Source organism: Lytechinus variegatus, chromosome 3, assembly GCF_018143015.1.
Source record: "Lytechinus variegatus isolate NC3 chromosome 3, Lvar_3.0, whole genome shotgun sequence".
Taxonomy (NCBI): domain Eukaryota; kingdom Metazoa; phylum Echinodermata; class Echinoidea; order Temnopleuroida; family Toxopneustidae; genus Lytechinus; species Lytechinus variegatus.
The window spans coordinates 69,994,599-70,010,586 of record NC_054742.1 but is presented as its reverse complement, the minus strand read 5'-3'; the positions used below and the strand labels follow the sequence as shown (position 1 = coordinate 70,010,586).

Sequence of the window (15,988 nt, the reverse complement as noted above, 5' to 3'; positions counted from 1 at the left end):
CAGAGTTAAAAGTTAGTCCCATGATTGTTTTAGATAAAGTGTACATAAACTCGTTCCGTAATACATTTTTCTTAAGTGTATGTAAACTTTCGAGCACAGTAAAATTTTAATTCAAATGAATGTAAACATTTTAAAACACACGTATTTTCACTCCAAACAAAAGTCTGTGTGCCTTTTAGGTATCGGCTAACCACGAATTTATTGCATTTTTTTCTAAATGGTCCGGTTAAGCTTAATAATTAACGTTATTGCCACAAATCCTTATTGTCATTTTATTTTAACACTAACAATTGACATTCACGTTCTTATAATGCAAATATCTCATTAAATATTCATAGGTTTCATGAAAATTCATTTTGGGTATCGTTGTGTTACAATGTAAACAAAATGTTTTGTGTTTAATTTTCTTTGCAGTCTGCTAAACGAACGGGGACATCATGTGCAAATTGTCAAGCTACCGCTACAACGTTGTGGAGGAGAAACCCCAACGGAGACCCTGTCTGCAATGCATGTGGGCTCTACTACAAACTTCACGGGGTACGTAACTTTTCAGTAAATTAGATGGGTTTCTTTTTTTTTCGAATGAGGTGCTGTCGTGAGCTGCTACATATAGGATATACTGTTAGTTGCATACGGAACTTGCCACTGTATGGAGATCGCTTTTTGTAAAAATTGTCTTTCGCATTTCTCCAACTATTCGCACTTTTTCCTATATTTTAAATTAAATATATTAAAGGAATCAAGCACTACCACACTATATTTCAGGGATTTGATTATGATCCCCCCGAGCATAATCAAAAGTAAATAGCATACAAAAAAATATCTTTAATATTCAATTTTACTGACTACTGATTAGCATGGAACGTCGATATTTTAATGAAATTAATAACTACGAACAGCACGAGGGAACAATAACGAAAAATGAATTATATATTTTTAATGGCAGAGATGAAAGAGTTTCATATTGTTATAGGCAGCCAGTGCATGTTCATTTGCTTCCGTTTATTGTCAATACGAAACTCTGTATAATGGGACAAGCGCACACTTTGTAACTTCCGATTTAGTTTGGTGCATGAAATGAAAATGGTTCAACTGAAATTCACAAGGTCAATCCCGAACTTCCGTATCTCTTTATTGATTGCGGCTCAACCAGATATTCAAATTTATAGGAGGAATTACATCAATATCAGTGAAATTTCGTGATTGTCCTTATAGTTTGCTACCGTACCTGATGAAAATGAAATGAAACATAAAGCAAAGAATGCCAGACTATCGCGCTCAAGCTAGCTATGGCTAACAAAATGTGGTTAATAGTCATTATAAACGTCTTATTTGTTATTGTTCAACTCAGTCAACTTTAACAACTAGAGCAATTACGACACCAAAGGGGGAAAAATGTATTCGATGGGTGTATTTGTGTATAATCACTGCAGTAGGTTTGATGAAGCATTTCTTAAAGTAAATGCATCTTTCTACACTGCTGATTGCTTGTCAATTTTGTAGACTCATCTTAGAAAATGCACAACTTCTGTTTGAGAGAAGAAAATGGTTGAGACTTTTCTGAGGACAATTATGACGAATAACATGACGATGAAAAGTACAGGTGAAAAGGATCATCCTTGGGGGAACATCAATATAATATGTCCTCCATCTGTCGTAACGTTAAGTTAACTCAAGACCCACCTAACCATCCGTTACTCATCTCTCTATTCTAAATTCTCCGCCCAGTTTGTAATCTCCACACGGGTTTGGGGTCAAGAAGTGCTAACTTCTGGTCGGAATTACTCCGACACATCCCTTCCTATGTCGACCTAAAAGTGCTGATGTCACTTGGACTTGAAGGTGTTAGAAGGCTACCGAAAATGAGTCTTGATAATGAACAACGATCTTTCCAAGAGTCCTCTGGGATGGGGACACTAGAAAATATGGAAGCAATCATTACCCATGCCATATCTAGACCTGTATTCTCTGCTTCTAAGATGGTTCTTGACATTAATCCTCCATTGGTTTTCCCCAAGGACGCCATTTATGCATGAAACATATCTACGGTGTTCTTATCGTCATCAGCAGACGCGCATTTATATATTTTCTTTTACTATTGTGAGTGACCCCGTGATGTGGTGAACTTTTCAGGACGAGGGGCGGACAGTTAGAAATTCGATTGGTCATGCAAAATAGGGTAGAAATATGTAATGATCCGTCAAGATGCAGCCCAACATTCGTATATCATAATAATCGGCGAATGTGTTTCCACTGTCGATTCACATGATTAGGAAAGGAATAAAGGCGAGAGTGTCCAAACTATTTCATTTACAAAAAAAAAACAAAAAAGTTTAAAAAGAGTATTGTTAAAACGAATCATAAGAGAAAACAAAAATCCGACAATAGAACAAATTGAAACAATTACATGTGTACCAAATTTCTAATTACGTTTGTGCTAAAAAAAAGCCTCCCCCCAAAAAAAAAAAATCGGATATTAACGCAAACTTGATCACTTAATGATATGCTTTTATATACTTAAAATACCACTTATGTGTACAAATTTATTCATTTATTCTTATATCTATTAATTCTATTAATTTTTCGTGGGCAGAAACAATGCACAAACATCAATGATAACAACAAAAGTATCATATGCCAGTAATTGCAATTAAGAAGGGACTAATTTCTTAATAAATTCAAAGACCGAGTCTATAGCTTAGCAATTTGCATGATTTGCCTTTTACCTCAGTCTTATAAGATATATTCCTGCTCAGGGGTCATGCCCTTCATATTACCGGTACCAAAAAAGATTCTCATTGTGAACACACTCTTATCTCAAGAAATCAAGATCTTCATGACTTGTAATATTTTTCCGACTTGGAATTGAGCGGAAATCATCGATCCTCCTTAGAGATCGTCAATTTTCCACGCTTTCCATATTCCCACCAAATGTTTGCCATTCGTCACTGGGCCGCTTCACCGATTGTAAGTGTCTTCTGCATATCCTACTCGAATTTCAGCGAATTTCCGCCCTTGTGGATCTGTCGAGCCATCTTCATTTCTTCTTCTACTGTCCTTCCCCCTCCCGAAACAAGGGTTTCTCAAGCTCATTCTAACCTCATCTACAAGACACGTAGCCAACAACCTCTCTCCCCATTCTCACACACACACATTCGTACACCCTCACTCGCACACTAGTAATAACTTACGCACACCCACACTCTATATCAGTAATTTAGGATGGGTACCAGACGGCTTTGTTTCTATCATACTTCCGCATTCGACAATTATTTGAATTATGAATTGATGAAGGAGTCTAGTCTCCTTAGTTAACTGATTTACTTTCAGCAATGAGTGCTCCTATGAAGAAATAATCATCGTGCAAAATCTTTTTTTAAACAAAAGATGCGTTGAATATTAAAAGGAAAGAATATATGTTGGTTCATAATTCTTATTTCATTTATCTCATTACTTCATAATCCAACTGATTTTTAAAATATGCAGTTTCTCTCCCTCTCTTTCAAACTTTCTCTACATCTCATTTCTTTTTCATCGTAAGTGTCTTCATGATCACCCAACTTCCCCAAGTTCTCCCTTCCCATTCATAATTCCATTCTCACCGGCTCCCCAGAAATTGCCCTGACATTATCAGATCTCATCGCGAGGATGACTCTCTTGCGGAGTCCTCTCTGATAAATTTCATTGAGGATTGTTTTGTAAAGAGATCACATGTGTTTCCTCTGCCATCCTTCGGGGAATCACTTTATCGTAGAAATAAAATCTAGTGTAACAGAGAAAAGCGATGTTCCCTGCTCACAAATGCTGTTGGCTCTTCGATCTTGTCTGTTTGTCTTAAGGGATCTGATCACCAATGCCCTTCAAGCTTTGAAGGCAACGTTGGTTTCATACGAAGAATACCAGGGGCCAATCTTGAATTTTCCTTCAGAACATATCAACTGACAACTTGTTTGTGTCAACATGTAATCCCCGGATTCTCAGAGTTGATGTTCCCCAACAGAGAGCTTCCAGATATATTTCGTAAAGAAAAACGGAGGATTACTCTCCAAGATAATTATGCTGAGCGTACTCACACGCAAGGACCAGCAAGTAAATTCTACGAGTTCTATGGCAAAAGACTTGTTGCCTACATCCCACCAAGGTCACCTCCCTCTTCATATTATGGAGTTTGGAATGATGCCTGGACTCCGAGTATGGATTTGATAGTCTTACCAAGTCAAAGTCACCCATCGATGTGTCACACAGACAGAGAAAAACATTATTTACACTTTTAATTCACGACGAGTCATCTGGGTAAATCGCCGTTACTGCCACCATTTTTTGCCTAAATGTCACAGAAGTTTATAAATAGCATTCCATGATAAATCACAATGACTGTACCTCAAAAATCCCCTAGTTTTGCATTTCAAATGTTTGTCACATTATGCCACGGAAAATACATTGAAAGCAAAATCCCGCTAACTTTCGTTTAATTGAGATGGCTTAATTTGTTCTTTGCGGAAATATGCCATAAAAAGTGAAAAACATCGTCGCAACTTGCAAGCATCGAGATATCAACACAGGTATTTCACAAATATTGCAATATGATAAGATACCCTAACCTTGGAAAAAATTGGTTCAGGGGCTACTTGCAGAACCCATCGAATTTCTTTATTTTTGAGAGGAGGTAAATAGGTTTTGTTTCAATCACTAGATGAGAAACTTGTTGGCAACTTGGCAATGGATTCAAGGAAATGAAATCCCAATTTTAGACAAAAATAGTGACTTGGTTAGAATACTAGTCAACCGCTTAGTGCGTAGTGTCGTTTGATTTCAAACCATTTCGACAGGAAAATTCCGCATGTACCGTGTGGTCACCCCCCCCCCTCCGAATCGAACCAATCCTTTTATTGAGAAAAGCTCATTAAAAAGTTATTACAGAGGTGGAGTTTGTTTCCTTATTAGGAATAGCAATGTCTTCACAGGCCATACAATTTGGACAAACGCCAGACAGAAAAAAAAGCAATGGATATTTAACTTCAAATGAACTGTTGGGTATTGAAATGGATACTAACTTTAAATTCAATTCATCAACGACGATTTAAATTGAACTGGATCTAGTGTATATCTAATTTAGGGAAACAAGATACGAATTAACGAGGCAAACAATACATTATTATTACCAACTTGTCACATATAATGCCACGAGAGTGCATTCATTGAAGAAGAAAAAACGGAACTCTCTTATTCTCCAGATTTGTGTTTGGTAACAAGTGAGGTCCCTTAATATACTTTCAATGGATTTATGTGACTGATCAAGAGAGCCACTTCTTGTTGATGATGGAGTGGAAGGGTCGAAGAGATCACGGTCAAAGTGACTTAGTTTTCCAGACCATCTGTGAAAAGGATGGTCGTCACTTGGACTAACAATTCCCTACTTGGACTGACTAGGGTCACCGGACCCGCAAGAGCACAATGGCATTAGATGAAAAGTAAATGATGTTGAACTTCGTAAAAAGTTAGACTTTTGGCGAAATACAAAGTTAAAGGCCAACACCCAGTTACCAAGTATAATCTGAAAATGAACTTGTGATGGAATTGGTCACCATGAATTGCCTGCCTCATCGTAATGATTAAAAATACACCTTTGGAACAGTTGAACCACCATGTTCACTGTTGGCATGAATTTGTCTGTGACTACATGTTAGGTGCGTTGACCGGAATCAGATCAAAAAGTTGCGATCGCGTTATTTCACATCCCCTTGTTACATTATTACAAGGATTAGGGTGTTCTGTAGCAGTTCTGTACGAAGACAGCTGGGCTTGCTTTTCTGATTTAAAAGGGGTTCATCTATAATTTCTTTTCACATTCGTCTTATTGGTGGGCAGTCCTTCGATCCGAGCTCTTCCTTCATGTTGGTCTCGGTTCGGTCTTGGCATTGCTCCTTGATCATCTTAACCATGACTTCCATCTTCAGGGAAAGGACGAACTTGGAAAACCCATTCGATCGTACACCGCGCAGCTTCAGCAGCAGTCTCTTGGCGTCTCTCATGGGCTTGTACCCGGCATGGCGCCATCACTAATCAACTCAATTAACCGACTAGCTCCCAGCCACGATGACAGAAACAAAACCGGGACCCCTCGTGCTAAAAAGTACCGCTTTGTTTATTTGTCTGCGAGTTGTAGAAAAGAAATCCTGATGAATCTATTAGCACTTGGATTAGCGAGAGTGGATCGAGACGCGTGCCTGGCGCACTGCACATCCCCAGGTTAACATTAAACGACATAGCGAACATGATAATAAGCATACGCATAACTACTTGGAGTATCCTCAAATGTTCTTACGATAAGAAAACGTCCAGATCAAAAGAAAATCCTGGACCCTCATATCAAAGTCGATGTTCTTTGTACGAAATGAGTATCTGTGTTCGGCAGCATAGATATGTGGTAATCCCGAACTCGTCTAAGCTATTTGCATGATGAGAATATTTTACAGATATTGTTAACAATGCACTAGACATGCTAGACAACAAAAGTAAATCACGGAAATTCGTTAGTTGACGTTATATCAAAAAAGTTTTTTTTTAATAACAGCTGATCTTGTTTACATTATACATGACATTTCTGTCCGTTTAATATGGTTCAAACTTCACTTTGTTTTGCAACCGCAACTACAAAGGATTACAAAGCGAAAACGACAATGCTCAAGTATGTTAAAACATGGACCTACTTTTTTTCCCATCGTCTTACGATGTGGATATATTTTGTATGGCCTGTTTTCTTTCATTTGCACACTTTTTAAGACAATTGGTTCACATTTGGCTGTATTTCACTTTCGAAATATTCATTTAGCATCTATGTATGCTATAAAATTGAAACAAAAGATATCAAGCTCTTTTACGTTTCTTTTTCATCTGTTATCTCTATGTTTAGCTTAGATTTAAAAGTTCCTTCTACGGTTTGCATTTACATAAAGTTATGAGGTAAATGTGTCCATGTTGTAATCAGCGGTGTCTTGTAATCATGAATAGTGTTACACTTTGGTCATCTTCTGTTGGCCTATTCGTATACAGATAGTTAAGACTATGGATAAATCTACCCTGGGATAAATTACACAGGAAATTATGTACAGGAACTTCGAGGTTAACTATATTCAGTAACTATGGTAGTTACTTGAACCAAAGGTGGAAGGTCTACGTGTATTTGGTGCAATGCAAAAAGGTGTAGAAAACAAATGAAGCTGCATGGCGCTCTAAAAAAAATCGAGGCCTGAACAATTTATTTCGTCTCGTCACCCGATGGTTGTTTTCAGATCCTTTCCATTACTTGATACCTCATCGCAGGGGCCTGAATGGTAATTAATTGATTGGAGGGAATGAAGTAATTCATGGGACCGTGTAGCTTATTTTCGAACTTTTGGGGAGAGAAGGATTTCCCAATAGCCAATTAAACTCCTGAAAGGAAGTATTTGACCAAAGATTAAAATCTCTATGAGAGGATACTTATCTTTCAAGCTATTACACTCCAATATATGCATTTCCCCTGTGCTTTATTTGCGCTCCCATGATCTTGTGTGAGTTCGTACCGTAAACCAGCGGATGTACATGTGGTCTCAATATACCTCAGACGAGTGAAGTTCATGTATGTCTTTGTAAGTTTTCTTGTTCTTTCTTGGAACTGCCGTAATTTGTCCTAGTCTCTTGCGAAGTCGGCGATAGCATTTCCACATAGTTCTGCAGAAGCCAGTGCTTGTTATTCAGTTCATATTCATTGGTTTGATATCTCAATGTTATAGTCTTTGAATAAGGACATTTTAGCAGGATCGGATAATTATTTTGTAAAATGATTGTTGCATATATTGCGGGAGAAAAAAGTAACAAAGCGACCAGGAATAAAGCCACTGTTTGATTTCACCTGTTGCTCGACCGTCACCCTTGTCCAATCCCTAGTCGATGTTGCGATGACGTCAGCACCCACGCGTTGTGCTGCCCCCAGTGGCGCAGCGCGACCGAGGGGTTTTCCTATCGATGGCTTATCTCTCCACATCAAGCATCCTCAACCCAACTTATCAACTTCCGTTCTGAACAACCGAGTTCCTGAAGTGGGATAAGGCAAACCGAACGAGCCCGGGTCTCGCGGGGATTCCACTTTTTTTTTGTTTTCTTCTATTTTCTCTCCGCTTTCTTTTCTTTTCATTTGTTTTTGCAGCTTGTTGTTAGCAAACTATAGAGGGATCAAATGGGTGAAAAATCGTCACAGGATCTGATTTAAGTTGGACCCCATTCTTCAATACGATACAGATCTCAGAACGTTCTCATTTTGGTCCAGGACGAAGTGTAAAGAGAAAGAGCCCAGTCGTGGCATGTTTACATAAATGAACTAAAATTAGAAATTTGGAAATCGTACCTGGTGCGTGTAACCTCGGCATGTTGCTTTATCTGGGACTGTCCCTACCCTGGGCGATGCTCTTCTTGTCATGTTCTTATTCACGATTAATCAGTTATCTCGCTAAAAGCAGATGAAACATTGATAAGGGGTAAAGACCTATTAAAGTGGAGGGGTGACGAATAGACGGTCATTTCAAGGATGATGGTTGGTAGTGGTAGAGTGGTGTGGGCGAAGTATGAAGTTCTGGGTTTCGATACTGTGGTGTCCAACCAATTAACTCCTTGTTCAAGACCCATAAAAAGATGAGGGTATGTACGATAATGGAGGGGGGTGTATTGATTCACCTTGTTTCTAGATGGCGGTTTATAAACGGGAGTTTGTTAATTAAGGGTACCTGGAGTTCATCAGAAACTACCAAATCATACACAGTAGGTTTAGTTTTCTTTGTGCCATACTTAGGTTTGGCCCTTGCTATATTACGTGCCATTACTCCCACCTTTTTCATCTTTATTCGTATGCAATAATATTCATTTCTTATCCAGTACAATGGTTGCGGTAAAAGTTATGTCGTTGACACACTGCCTCTCCAGCGCTCAACTGCTCATAAAAATTAGTTATTGCACCTTTCTTTCCACACAGAATGTGGAAAGACTTTGTGTAAATTGTAACATTTTCACCAACACACGGAAATCACGCATTAGGAGACGGCTTTGCCTGGGTGAAATACGACACCAATTCTATGCCTTGATCGACGAAATTGTAACGAAGTCGAAGAGAGAGAAAGTGAGAAAGAGAGAGAAAGGTATAACCTTATTAGGCGGAAATGGTAGAGCAGTGTTTTAACTGCGGTTTTAGCTCGTGTCACAGGGGTCAGGCAACACGCGCGACCTACACGTGGCTCAAGTCTTCATATTTCATACTCATTCCATTATTTGAAGGGGGGCTCGTTTCGTGTCGGTTTATACTTTTCTTTTAAAACCAAAAAAGTGATGAACGTTAATAGCGATTTGCCTAACAAGTTTAACTAACTCGCCAATGCAATATACATTTCGTCAGGGTGTGACCGGGGGAGGGGGTTGATAGTCCCAAATTCCACAGCTCTGGCAGGTTTTATTCTTGTATGTCTTTGGAATTAAAAAAAAAAACCAGGCTCAGTACTTTCTTTATGGAATCGACGGTTGTTAAATAAGAAGATTCAATAAAGCATAAAAAATAGAATATCCCCTGTATACATTATATCTTCAACATAACCAAAGATGAATTTATGATATGCTCTTACCTCTTTTCCGCATCTTCCTTGCCCCTCCCGTGTCTAGTAGTATCTACATATGCCTCCGATATGGTCCAACCAGGGAGATTATCAGAGCGGTTTGGCTTTTACGCCATTGATTTACGAGGAACTCGGACGCGTGCCTCAAGTTGATTCTACATGTTTTGTTTTCTGATTCGATCCCGGCATTCGATTCTGAAATTCATAAAACAAATTTGCCGAAGTTAAAGTAATCCTTCATCTGAAGACATGCGTTGATGACGATGTCGAAATTAAGTCTTTAATCGAGTCATCGAGTGTTTTGTTAAAGAGTTTTTGGGGGCCTGAGGGGGGGGGATACCACTCAGTTTGTCGAGCAAGTACTCGAGTTCTTGACCATGGTGGTTATTACTCGAAACATCATTATCGTGTCTCTCTGCTTTTCTTGTTTTCCCAACATTGAAACAGACGATTTCTTGTGTAATCTTGATTATGACAGCTTTGTTTGAAACTGTTCCTCTACATTTCCCATTAGTTTTACCTCATTTTTTATACGACCATAAATTGATGACGGCCTTGTGTATCATTTCGGACAATGTATTTCATTTAAAGAAGAATCTCTGTAACTATCGCCACTACCAGAACTAGAGTTCATTGTGATATCTTTATGCCACACTTGGCAACACCATCTTCACATTTTGATGGATGTCACCAAGGCATTGATTTTAGTTCCCTGGTCGCGTGAGCCGTGACCTGTTATCGCGTTTTGCTCCCCAAACACCGGCTGCTCCAACCACTCACGAGCCAATGTTTGATTTATGATATGATTTGCTGGTTATTGATATACCAGGAGGCAAAACAACACTCTCTCAACCCCGCGATCCAACCCCAGCCCCACCCCTCTCCCCCTCTGTTTTCTCGTCTCGTTTGGATTTCAACGACCACCTTGCGATCTGAAGAGTTCCAAGTGGTTGACCATATTTGGTCTGAAAGTTTCTACCAGAGCGCCTTTTTCTTGGAGCAAAGTGATTTCAAACACCGGTGATGATTCGATTAAAGTTTTCTTTGTCACCGAGGATTTAGATGTTCTTGAACATGATACAGACCTTGAATGTCCATACCGCGACTAGTCCCTTTTTCTATTTTGTTTGATAATAATGATAAAAATAGGCATTTATATGACGCTATCTATTTAGAAATATTCTATTCCGAGGCGCACAAGAAAAAGAAAGAATGGGAGAGTTTGGATGAGTTTGATTTTAGACAGGAGCATACACACGCGCGCGTGCGCGCACCCACCACCCACACACACCTCAATGTATGTGTATGTGTGTGTGTTTGTGTATGCCCTGAAACTTGGATAATGGTGGCTTTGAAATCAACATAATCGTCAATATATGTCTCGCCACTGTTCTTCTTCTTCAAGTTTTAAACAAAAGCAAATTGTAATATAGTACATAGGCCCAATGTTTTCTTGGAAATAGTTATTTGTAGTTACTTCTGCCATAATAATGACGTTTTTTTTTTCCTCTCTCTTCTTTTTTTTTGACCCCAGGTCAATCGCCCTCTCACCATGAAGAAGGAAGGCATTCAAACACGGAACAGGAAGTTATCATCCAAGTCAAAGAAGAACAAAGGCAAGCTGGGAGTTGATGGGCTCCGTGCCCTGTCCCCCGAAGACATGCATCGGTTTGCTACCTTCAGCGATCAGGCATTCGGCGCCGCACACTACCCCCACCACCACTCATCAACGGCCATGGACTACGGTATGACGACGGCGTCGGCCTACGCTTCGCACGCCCCGTCTGTACCATACCCGACATCGGGCATCTGTAACTCGCTCTACCCGGGCACGACGACGCACCACGTGCCGGGCGTACCGTGCAGTTTATCGTTATCGTCACCGGCGACCAACATGGTGGGCGCTCTGGCGTAAAGGACCAAAATCCATTACGGACTATAACTTAAAGAACTTAATGCGAGCTGGACTCTGGGAGATATACAAATACCGTCATTTCCTAACAACTTTGATTTCGCAAAAGTCGACCAGATGACGGGAGGAAAATGGAACATTACGGTACATGAAAAGTGAAATGGTCGCTGATACATCCATTGTTTAGAGACAGCAGCCAAAGACAATCTTATCTTATTGCATGTAGATATCTGTACAAATGTGTATAAAGCCTATTTGTAGAAGTAGAGTGTAAGTAATTTTTTAAACAAGTATTCATCGTGTGGAATCATTTTCTCCTCGTTTATTCAGCTCCCATTCTTACTTGCCAAATTACCTAGCTATGAACTGAATGAGAGACAATGTTAAGTCCGTTGCCGCGAAGAAGATACCAAGAAATTTTACATTTATTTTGTTTTATACAGCCTTCCCTGCCACGGTTTTTTTATATTTTTTTTTCTTGATGTACGAATAATTTAGATACAAATTTAAATTGATATCGTCATCTCTTATAAGCCAGCCATCACTGCCTTTATGTTTTAAGAGATATACTAATTTCATGAGCGGTTAGTTCAAAACGAGCAGTGCAGTTCTTTGGAATAGGTGATGGAAATTTGTCGCTAGATGGCGGTATTCGTTTCCGAGTTTGCTTCGCCATGAATCTCGCCGACATCATGTGAATTTTGGAGAAGCTAAGCTGTTAACATTTTATAGTTCACTAATCCCAAAATTTCTAACAGGATCTTGGGGGAAAGGGGCGTTGCAAACATTCGTTAAATGACGCAAAGCATAATGTAATACTGACTACAGTAAACCAAATCACAAAGGTGATTTTTGTTGTTGTTGCATGTTTGTAAATGATCATAATTTATATTTAAACAATTTACAACTTTTGAATGGTTAGCATGTGCTTTGCAGATACGAAATGAATGATATTATGATATACACAAGATCCTGTTATTTATCAGAACAATTGCGCCATACACCATCTGTACATGACACGTCTATACCTATTTCGTTCGCTGCCGCCATGTTGTCATTCTGGTATGAGTCGGTAAAAGTTATCACTTTTGCACAGTAATATGTATCATATGGCTGTTTTTTTTTCATTGATGTTTAAAATTTATTGGGTATTTTTTTGCACCCATCGTTTTGTAAACTAAAATATCATTTGGTTTTCACAGTTCGATAATAACATTATTTACATTTTTTTATCATACCCGGAGTATTTCTCATTCAAAATTAGGTGTTCTCACAATATTGCTTATTATTTTTTTAAATTAATGTATCAGTATTATTTATATCAAAATGTTCCCAGAAACTGTTCGTATTATCCGTGTGAATTACGTTGTACTTAAAATACAAATGATGTACTTAGAAATATAACCATACCCACCTAGCTAATCAGAATGGTGTCCACCTTCAGAGATAATGGTGGAATATCTCTTGTTTAATAAAATTTTTTGTTTTCGTTATTACGTGTAAATCATTACCTCAAGATCACATCGGGTATAAAAGAACAATAAATAGCAGAGAGAAATAGGCATTATAACAACGGAGGAATCGGCACTACAAATTATTTTGAAAAATATGTAAATGGACACGAAAGGACAAAAAAATAACAGAAAAAACCCAACAAAATACACATACTTAATAACATTCACACTCGCAATACCCATTTAAATAAAGTAACCAAAAGAGAGAAAACTTAAAATATTAGCTACAGGGACAACAACAATAACAATGATATAAATAATTAGAACTGTATTCAATACAGAAGAAAGAAAATCAACGACCCCTTCAACTATAAAATTTAGTATAACAGATATGCTACAACCATGACAACGGCAACAGCTTGAACACTGTTGAAAGGAACACTAAACGGGTTTTGACACTTATTCTTTCTCTTCGTTAGAAATAAGTTGTATTTTTCTAGACCTAAGGTGGATTTACCATCGCTCTTTATATTGGACTGTAACTTAATTTTTGTATGAAACTATTTATTTCACTACCCCCTTTCAACTAATGTAAATATCATGTTCCGTTGTCATCTCTAATTATCTCGTCATAGTTTCGAACGTTAGCATTTCTCAAACGGGCTAATCTTATCAACTGATGCCTTTATCTTTTCTTTTTATTATTAAATAAATGAATTTTCTGATTTTTGTGCACAGTAGAAATCTGTGATGTTTAAACATGTTTTGTCCTGGTTTGTCATGCCCATCTGTATCGGGTGAATGCAAAAGTACACATACAATGTGAGTATTTCAGTATGTAACTCCGAAAATGTCAGTCATTGGTTCTTTTAAGTATGAACAGACGGCCAGTATAACACTGCTATAGCTTATTGTTTCGTGACAGACCAAAGAGTTTGTGTGGATGTGTTTCTACATCAACAGTTACTCTGCTAGATTTTATCCAAATTGTAATGTATGCTTTGATAATTTCGAGTTTGTACATGGATTTTACTTTTTTGAGTCAAAAGATTGGTTCTTCGGAATGATTTACGTAAACACAAGGATCACCCCCTCCCCCGGAAAAAGGAAATAATTAATTTTTATTCTTTGATAATTCTCATCCAATTAAAATTTGAATATTCGAATTGATTTTACTTTTAAGCCTACATAAAGATTTTTAAAGTAACGATCAACAGACAAGGATCAACAACAACAGCAACAAAGAAAACCGCCATAAATTTAATTCATAATTGTATTTGTATTCCTGGGGAGTTACTATGGCTGTTACCATGGTTGCGATAGTTGAATATGTCACCAAACAAATGAAATTGTACAAACGTATTATTAATTGGTTTGTGTGCCATATAGAGGTTATTGTTTCATGATCATCTATACAGTGTTTCTGTATAAATAAATGCGCATATATTTAAATGAGCGATTAAATCTATTCCAAATATACATCATTTGTCCGTTTTAATCTTTTCATGGATTTCTTTTGAGAAAACTGTTGTTAGTGGGAGCCATATGCTTTATGCATATATGATAGAATGGAATTTACTAAGATGAAAGAATGGACAGAAGACGTGAGCTGGAATGATGATGATAATGATAATAATGATGTAGCTCTCGTATGTGGTGGTGCTAATGATGATCATGTTGGCTACATGATGATGAGGTTGATGATGGCGGTTGTGGTGATGAATGTGGCGGTGGCGATACTGATGGATGATGGTGATGTCGGCTCCATGATGATGACCACGGTGCTTCGCTTGTATTGATGATAATGATGCTGGCAATTATCATGATCATGGCGATGATGTTGATGGTGTTGGTGGTGGTGCTACTCATTATGTTGATGGTGATGTTGGCTGTATTATGATGATGGCGGTGGCGGTGATAATGATGATAGTAATGATACAGATGGTATTAATGACAGTTAAGATGATAATAATCGGAATACTAGTGGTGATTACTGAAAATCGCTTATTATGACGATTGTCATAATAATAATGATGGAGTAAGACGACACTAGATGAGGATGATAATTTTGATAAAGATGTTGATAAAATGATGTTAATAAAGAACGAAAGACAAATATGATGGTGATTATGAGAATAATGATGATGGCGATGATGATGATGACGATGATAATCAGGTACTGTGGAACATAAATCGTAATTTGATGATCATTTAACGTTTTTGTACATGGTTACTGGGGAAAAATGTGACTGAGCATGTTGAAACACCCCGTCGGTTCCGCAGCCTCTGATATTGATGGTGATGATGATGAGGAGGAGGGGGATGGTGGTTGTGATGATGATAATGGTGATATGAATAGTGATGATATAGTGGTTTCAATATCACTGGGTGTACTAGCCTTCAACGATCTCGCCGTGAACTACGCGATCAGTGATCACTATTTCGACGGTTTGGCCGTTAAGGTGACAAGAAGACGTGAATTTAATTGAATTGGGCCACGGTGGTAGAGAATTTTATCCGGTGACCCATAAGGAAGAGGATAGCCACTAATAAGTCCACGACGTCGACAAATTGTCTACCAATGGTCGCGAAATTCATGGCAATTGTTTTTTTTTTTTTGATGGTGATAATAATGAAAATAATCAAAATGATGCAAATAAAAGAATTGGAGAGACGACGACAGCGATGAAAATTACGATACCGTGATAATGAAGACAAACATTCAATATCATCATGTTAATGTTTATGATGTCGATGATATTCAAGTTTCGTAATCACAGCCCCCCCCAAAAAAAAGTCTGTGTTTGCGATAATGATAAGTGGAACCCTGGACATGTAATAACGATGATCAGATGGTTAATATGACAGTGGTGAAATATTTTTCAATTTTTGGAGAGTTCACACACATAGAGAACAATATTTCCCCACTCAAAATTCTTATAATTTCGTGCATAATAATCACAAATAATACGTACCATTTCCTT

General features: G+C 38.1%; 1 protein-coding gene across 1 annotated transcript in view; it reads left to right on the top strand.

Annotated features, from left to right (window-relative positions):
- Nucleotides 1-14,483, top strand: part of LOC121411816 (GATA-binding factor 2-like) — a 63,840-nt gene extending 49,357 nt beyond the window's left edge. The window contains 2 exon segments of the mRNA XM_041604687.1: nucleotides 415-537; nucleotides 11,173-14,483. Of these exon segments, the coding sequence (XP_041460621.1) occupies nucleotides 415-537; nucleotides 11,173-11,553 (504 nt within the window). The 3' untranslated portion in view covers nucleotides 11,554-14,483.
- The last annotated feature ends 1,505 nt before the right edge of the window (nucleotides 14,484-15,988 follow it).